The sequence below is a fragment of the Gadus chalcogrammus genome, chromosome 22 (genome assembly GCF_026213295.1).
Source record: "Gadus chalcogrammus isolate NIFS_2021 chromosome 22, NIFS_Gcha_1.0, whole genome shotgun sequence".
Classification (NCBI taxonomy): Eukaryota; Metazoa; Chordata; class Actinopteri; order Gadiformes; family Gadidae; genus Gadus; species Gadus chalcogrammus.
Genome location: NC_079433.1, coordinates 3,470,959 through 3,479,151, shown reverse-complemented (window position 1 = coordinate 3,479,151; position 8,193 = coordinate 3,470,959). Strand labels below are relative to the sequence as shown.

The window sequence follows — 8,193 nt, the reverse complement described above, 5'->3', positions numbered from 1 at the left end:
TGAGTTTTTGCTCTGAGTTTCGTGTGGAAGTAAAGCTACCCAAGTCCTCCGAGATCACGTCACAACAATGGCTGCCCATTTTATTTATAGACTAAAGTGAACTTTCAGCACTTTTCAAACACTAAGAGGCGAACTTAACACCCATTCTAACATTTGCATTAAGATACATTATATCAAACAATTGTAAACATCACCTGATAAAATCTCGCTCATGTTCAACCATAGCAAGCAGTTCTAATAACTGATTCATCTGATTCAGCAAAGAAGCACAAAGAGGACACACGCAAAAGTCAATTACAGGCCAAATGACAAACGTTAAGCAGTCGGTCGCGACAGTAAATCGGTGAGGATCTATGAGCTGCGTTATTGGTTCTCTAAACGGGAATCACAAAGCTACAGCAATGGATAGTCTCACAAACAATCAATTTTTCCGGTTTTATGTCATAGCCTACGAACGTTTTCCTGAACACTCTTGGAAAAAGGGAAGGTTTTCGTAATGACAAGTAAGAGCTTCCGAATTTCCGAGCTACTTTAAAGGCGCCATCAGTCCGGCCCCGGATGGTTGTGTTTTGTGACATCACAACAGGGTCGTGAGGTCGTGTGACATCACAACAGCTTTGGGGCGCTTTGTGACATCACAACGACATATGTTTTGTGAAATCCAGATGTCATCAGTGTTGTTTGTGACCAAACTAACGTCGCAGAGCTCTGGAGACACCACGGTAATGATGACGCAGGGTTTTGTGACATCACGGTACCGATATTAGCGAGGCGAAATCTCAGGCAGCGGGAGAGACAGTACGGCGAGGAGATTCTACGATCCATCACAGTACATAAATATGACTAACCATAAATAAACATAAAGTACAATGAGCTGTGAGAGAGCGGCAGCTACAGGTGAGGGCCTACATCTGTTCTCAGAGCACCCCAGGGTGCCAGCACGCACAACACCTGGACCAGCGACTCTCCCCCACCACACACATCCCATTATCCTGATCTATTCTTAAAGACCCTCACGTATCCCACCACCGGCTGTGAGGCTCGTTAGTCCTCTGATGCCATCTGTCCCACTTGTGATGACACAAAGGGACCGATTCATCATGAATAGAAAATAACTCCCCGATCTGTCACCGGGCGGACTGTAACAGCTGGCAGCGTGGAGTCTCGTCATCACTACACACCTGGGCGGCCGTGCTCACTAGTGATGACACAAAGGGGGGGATTCTGAAAGGGCTCGGCGGATTGATAAGTCCACGATGATCCCTTTCAGAATCGACCCCCTTTGCGGCATCACAAGTGGTGGTAAACTCGGGTCCCGCTAAATTGAGATGAGATGAGTTGATTCACTAGAACTCTCCACGTCTCCTGAAGTAACCTTGAAGTTCAGGAACATTCCGCACGGAGCAGGAATAACAGAACACACGAACACGGTCACTGAACTGCAATCACGCACGCGCGCACACACTTGACATTCCACAGATCAGCTGCAGCCTCATACGAGCCAGAGAAGGTGTGTAAATATTATAACTCAACTTCCCCATCTCTCTCTAGAACAATGCATTCCTCTCGCACAGATTTCCAGCAAGAAAAACCTCCCGCATCGTCAAGTTCCTCTACACATACAGGAGAGGGCGCTGTCTGACCCAGGCTGCAGTGCGGTCACCCTAGCGACAGGGGAACTGCGACCTAAGGCGCCCTCTGGTGGCTGGTGAACAGAAAGCATCTCCTCATGAAAACACATAAAGGCCCTGCTACACAGAGCCCACCAGATCAAACACAGAGATAGTTTTAAACATAGACGGAGTACTGTATTCACTTGTGGTTCGTGTTTGAGGGAGTCTTCCTCATTGTGCTTCATTCAGGCTTTTGATTTCAACGCCTACTCATGTTTGTGATCGTTTTATTTGACAAATCAACATAATTGCAATGAAAAACATTAAAGAATTACACAACTTGTTCTCAATTACAGAATGGAGTCTTCCGAACACACACACACACACACACACACACACACACACACACACACACACACACACACACACACACACACACACAGTGAATTCCCATCCTCCTAATTCAGGTACAACAAGCAGAGAAGATCAGGACCAGAGGTGGAGAGAGAGTAGCCTCTGTCTACTGACCAACTCTCTCCCTCTCCCTCCCTCCCTCTTCCCCCATCACACTAGCAGGGTGATGACGACCGCGTCGTCTTGTCCCTTCCACAGCATCTCGCCGTCGAACGCCACCTTCCCGTGCTTGCGCGCCCGCAGCAGGATCCCCACCACCTTGTCGGAGACGCGCACGTAGCGCTCGAACAGTGCGCCGAATGTGACGCAGCTCCGGCCGTCCGCCTCGTCCTCCCGCGACATGCGGCGGATCACGTGGCACAGGTCGTCGATCTCGCCGTGGATGTGGCGCTCGGCTCGCTGGGCTCTCTCAGCCGTCTTGGTGCCCTCCATCGGCCGGCCGTAGCCCTCCTCGCCCGGCTGGAGGACACAGACAAGGCGGGGTTAGGGTGGATTGGTTGAGGCCCGTGGGACTCTTCAACCACACTCTTGTTCGTGGCGTGCAACACGGGAGGATATCGCATTTAAAACACGCCCCTTTTCGTAGCTTCACATGGGACGGTATTATAATTTAAACACGCCCCTTTTCGTAACGATACACGAAAGATACCGCATTTAAACACGCCCCTTTTTTGTAGTGTTAAACGGAAATATTTTATAATATTATTTAAAAAACACCCCTTTAGTTCGGTTTCAGTACATTCCCATTTACATTTAGGGCATTAATCAGACGTTGTTATCCAAATCGAGTGGAGGAGGAAGAGGAGACGACAGCGACGAAGAAGAAGAAAAAGCGACAACACAGAGAAGAAAAATAAATAGTATGCTGGAAAAAGTATTTCTGTTTCATCCGAAACCTTTAAAATAAACCCATGTCTGACACACCAAAATCCCTCTCTCTGCTGTCGCCGCACTCCTCACATCAAAGAATCCTTCCCAAGGCGTTCTCCGAGGTAGGAGACCTCCGGGAAGGAGGTGAGGCCCAACACGCTCCCGGTAAACCCCTACCCAGTCCGGCGGCCCCCCCACCCAGCCCAGCGTGCCCCCCCAAACCCAGCCCACCTGGAGCCTCAACGACATGGAGTACTGGGGGTCGAAGCCCGCGCTGAAGGGGTTGAGCTTCTGGGTGTGGCTGTGGGCCGACTCCCAGCCCTGCCAGCGGCTCTTCAGGTCTCCCACCGCGCTGTGTCTCCTGGAGAGGGCGGTGAGGCGCGCCACCTCACGCCCCCCAGACCTGGAGGAGAGGGGGAAGGGTTAGAGGGGTAGCACACGTACGAAGAACCAGGTGGGCAGTGGCGCTGAGGTGAAGGCCCTCCTCCAGCACCAAGGCCATCAGAGTGCGACGCATGGACTCACATTTGAAAGACATTGAATGTAAATGGAGTGCATTTATACAGCGCATTTCTAACCATGCGCTCAAAGCGCTTTACAGTATTGCCGAACATGCCCCCATCCATGCACACACTCACACACCGACGGCGGTGTCAGCCATGCAAGGCAAAACCAGCTCTTCAAAAAGAGCCGGGGTAAGGTTTCTTGCTCAGGGCCACCTCAACACAGCGCATCACATAAATGTGTGTCTCTCTAAGTTTGGCGTCGCTTCACCGCTAAACATACAGGTAATCCAAACTCAGTGTTAAATATGAGTGACCAAATCGAAGCTGCGGGCCTTACGTTGGGGCCAAGGGCAGTTTCTTCTTCACCCAGGACGCGGTGCCTGTCTGCCGGGGGGCCCCCAGCACCACCTCCTCCTCCCTGGGGCCCGGGTGGGGGTCTCGGTGCCCCGTCTCGGATCCCCCTCCCTGCTCCGCGACCTTCTCAGTGGAGTCTCCGTCTACCCCACCCCAGGGATCTGCTGTTGTTTGGTCTGCAGGTCCACCACCACCTCCACCTCCTCCTCTACCCCCTCCATCAGCACGTCGTCCTCCTCCTCCACCCACAGCTGATTCAGGTCTTCTCTCTCGCTCCTTCACCTCCTTCGCCGGCCGTCCATCTCCTCCCTCTCCTCCGCCCGAGGGATCTTCTCTGGTGTAGTCTACTCGTCCTCCATCACCTCCATCAGCACCTCCTTCTCCGACCCTGGCTGATCCAGATTGCATCTCTCGCGCCACCTCCACCTTCTCAGTGGAGCCTCCAACCTCCCCACCCCTTCTGTCTTCTCCTGTCGGTTCTCCACCTTCAGCTCCTCCACCTGCCCCAGAACCTCTCCTACCGCCACCACCTCCTCCGCCTCCTCCTCCTCCACCTCTATCTCCTCCATGTTCTCTCTGGTCCTCTGATCCACCACCAGCACCGCCTCCACCCCCTATTGAGCCACGTCTCCTCCTCTCTCCCTCCACCTCCACCTCTGTCCAGCCCTCAGTCAGCTCTGACAACGCGTCAGAGCCTTCCCTGTGACACGTTCCACGGGCCCGCAACCCCTCCCAAACTAGGAGTCCGACGCCCGGGCCGGTCCCCATGGCGACGCTTGTCGTCCCCGTCTCGAGCAAAGACCCGGTCTTGACGCCTGAGCCCTCCTTCGCCTCCGATGGGTCCGCCTCAGTCCCTGCGCTGGTTCCACCCTCCGGCGCTGGCGTTGATGTAGGATCAGTCTCACCGCGAGGAGCTGTTGTGGGTTGGTTCTGATTGGCGGGGGCCGGGGCGGGCGGCGTTGTGGGAGGGTTTTGATTGGTGGAAGTAGTGGTCGGTTGGCTGGTAGCCTGGTCGGACGCCATGACCCTCGTCTGATGTGACACTCCAAAAAATTCCAAACTCTCCGGATACGCCAAACACTCCAAGACACGTTCCCGCGGGAATGACGGAGCCCTCCTGGGGTTTCTGTCCTGCTCACCCTCAGCGTGGTCAACTCATAAAGCGGGCTCCGATTCGTTAATCCTCCCGGCGTGCGGCTCACTAAAGACTCGTGTGCGGTGTGTGTGGGTTGGCGCGGGAGTGTATCGTGTCGGAACGGTGTGTCGGTGCTAAAATAAGGGTGCCCCAACGCGAGCCCTGAGGGATGGAAGTATTTAGCACTGTTAGGGGTATCGCCCCGGTCGCCTTACCCTGCCCTCGTGGCCCCGTGGCCCCTGCAGGAACCCAGTGGTGGGGGGGGGGGTCGCGTTTCATCACAGAGCTATATCTAGAGCAGTACGTGGGTGGTTGGGGGGGGGGGGGGGGGTGTCCTCCTACGCAGGTGACCTGGTGGTTGTATTAATGTTAACCTCTAGGGGCCCTCCCTTGGTGGAAAAGTCAGGGTCAGTCCACTTCCTGTCCCTCCGAGAGGAGACAGGAAGTGACGAGGGACGCCAACTTCCATTGTTTTGAATAGAGTTTTGGAAAGAGAAAGGACCGTAGGATCCAGAATGTTCCAAACTGATTTGACTGACAGACAAACGGACAGGCACACAGGCGGCAGTGAGACAGATGGTAAGAAATAGTGTTCCAACTGCTGTCTGAAAAGAGAGAGAGAGCGAGAGCGAGCGAGAGCGAGAGAGAGAGACACACACACACACACACACACACACACACACACACACACACACACACACACACACACACACACACACACACACACACACACACACACCGAGTGACAGCTGTCCTGCTCATCATAGCGGGCAGAGCTTGGCTTTCATCACAGAGCTGATTTCTAAATACAGGTTTAGTCCGACAGACCAAAAGATATAAATCACACGCTTGAGTTAACCTTTAGTAGGCCTAACTGATTAGGATACACCTACTTCAGCGTTATTTGTTTGTATTGGTGAACTAATGTGTGCTTTCTCCGTAAGCAATAGTGACTTTTCTCTATTTTAAGTTAGTAAGTAAGTAAGTAAGTAAGTAAGTAAGTAAGTAAGTAAGTAAGTAAGTAAGTAAGTAAGTAAGTAAGTAAGGTGTTACAGTTGAATGTCACATAATGTCACATAAATCATAGAAAGTCCAGCTCATTGTTTACGGTTGAAATATCTCATCAATGCTAATTGATTAATTTATCTATTAGGTACAAAAATTGTATAGATCGGATTAACATAAAGGCAACACTTTTCAATTTAGTTTTGTTTTATTAGTCGAACCTCAATTTAACTTATGCGTTGACGTTTGTTGCAGTGGAGTTTGTCCACCACTAGAGGGCAGCACAGTAAAGTATAAAGCCGTTCTTGGAAGTTGGCTGCGCATTCCATCACACGATACAAAAATCAACTTATTTTGAAAACCAGGCAAGGCAATTTTCTGAAATTAAAAACGATTCTGTAAACTGCACCCACCAAAGGTATGGTTTGACGTAATATTTTAGGTTTATTAATTTTAATGGTCAGCAAACCCAATGTGATTTATTAGAATTGTACACTGCCAGCAAAGCTTGATCCAGGCCTACATCTTATGAATACCTCTCTGGGTTTCTTCACAGGCTCTAGTGGTCCCTGGGATTTTGCAGGTGAAAAATACACACATGTTTCACACATAACACTATTTTTCGGTTCACATTGACCCACTCGGACCAGGTGGTCCTTAACACAAAAAGAGAATAAGGTTTCCCGACCGGACTGAAGGCACCTGTGGCCTCTGTTCCTTCTCCTTCTCCGTTCAGCTGGTAGTTTCCCCCTGCCTCGGCTCTCCCCAGCTGGCCACACTGGGTCTATTGTTTTCTTTGGCTGTCCGCAATAATTGCACATAGCCTATTTTAGTTTCACTTTTTTATTTTTTTATCTGCTAGGACTTTGGCACACATTGTAGTAAACAGATTTTGCGCGATGCACTTTAACTTTGGGCTTGTTGTTGCAATCATCTGAGTAATTATTGTAATCATGGTGGTGTGAGTGATTGATGCGTTACGATCTGCGTATCTTTCGTTTAAATGCTCTGTTGTCGGGGGGACTTTGCAGCTACAAGGGACCGTTCCTCAGGGTGCGATTCTCATGATGCATTAGAAACGTCTGCGTTTAGATCTGACATTTTATTAATGATATCGAGGCATTAAGGTTGAAACTCCTGTGGAAGTTCATGTTAAGTTTATGTGTTGGAATTGTTACAAATTATTGTAACAATTATTATTATTGAGTGCGGATTCTGGGAGAGTAAAAGTCCACGCAGTCCAAAAGCAACAGGATGGGACTATTTCCAGACATGTATGACACCAGACTAACATCAAATTTACATTCAGGGCATTTAGCAGATGCTTTTATCCAAAGCGACTTAAATCAGCACATTTGTCTTAAAAATAGTACTTATTATAGTGTAGTATCTTATCCTAGCTATCTCTGTTGTATACAGGGAATTGATTAACCTAGTGATGGTTAGTGCTTGGCATTTGGTTCTATGAACATCCTTACTGTACGCACAGCTTTACATAGTTGCTTCTCTTTCTTCTGACAATTGTACTTAAGTCGCTTTGGATAAAATCGTCTGCTAAATGCCCAAAATGTAATTGATTAACAATATCCATAGATAAATGGGAACGGGATTATATACGGATTCCATTGAACGACGAGCTAGTCAATCAGGATCCTCAGTGCTTGCCGGCCGATCTGATCCAGCTGCCGATCATCGTAAACAACACCGTCAAAACATTTTGGATTCCGATCGGACTCAGAAACAAAGCACTCCTAATCCCCTGTGCGCTCCCCATCTGTCACCTTTGACCTCTGCAACATCTGCACGCCGGATCCGGAGGATGTCTGCTACTTGTATTTGTCAGTAACACGTGATAGATTTACTGCCATCGCTCCAGAAACCCGCAACAACAACAGCAGCCTCAACAAGTGTCAAAACACAACGTGTGTGAGAAATCATATGCAACTGATAACTCCAAGAACTAACATTTTTTTTAGTTTTGTTCTCATATCTTTTCTCCATTTCCATGCATGACCGTGTCTTGGCCCAGATTATGTAAACGGTATTTGCGATTTCCTAAATCGTGCAGTAATGCGTTCATGCTTCCTTTTGGCCCTCGTCTCTAAAGATGGCTGAGACCTCCCTCATGAATAAAGATCGAGGGGATGCTATATGAGCTACGGAAAGTGCTTTAGCATTGGACACTAATAGCTAGCTCCCTCATGAATAAAGATGCTGTAGATGCTACATTCCCGTTTATAGTAGGCTAATGCTGAATTAGCTTTAGCAGCAGACGCTAATACCTCCCTCATGAATC

General features: G+C 49.5%; 1 protein-coding gene across 1 annotated transcript; it reads right to left on the bottom strand.

The window, feature by feature from the left end:
- Window positions 1–2,177: 2,177 nt before the first annotated feature.
- Window positions 2,178–4,165, bottom strand: LOC130376180 (actin-binding Rho-activating protein-like). The gene is made up of 3 exons (XM_056583400.1): window positions 3,741–4,165; window positions 3,129–3,300; window positions 2,178–2,486 (listed from the first exon to the last, which is right to left on the bottom strand). The coding sequence occupies exons 1-3, from the start codon at window positions 4,163–4,165 to the stop codon at window positions 2,178–2,180; spliced, it is 906 nt and encodes a 301-aa protein (XP_056439375.1).
- Between the last annotated feature and the right edge of the window lie 4,028 nt (window positions 4,166–8,193).

Coding starts and splice junctions, on each gene's coding strand:
- LOC130376180 (XM_056583400.1), bottom strand. CDS start 4,165: ATGCAATCTGGATCAGCCAGGGTCGGAGAAGGAGGTGCTGATGGAGGT. Junction 3,301..3,740: donor AAACTGCCCTTGGCCCCAAC/GTAAGGCCCGCA, acceptor CCTCTCCTCCAG/GTCTGGGGGGCGTGAGGTGG. Junction 2,487..3,128: donor CCATGTCGTTGAGGCTCCAG/GTGGGCTGGGTT, acceptor TGTGTCCTCCAG/CCGGGCGAGGAGGGCTACGG.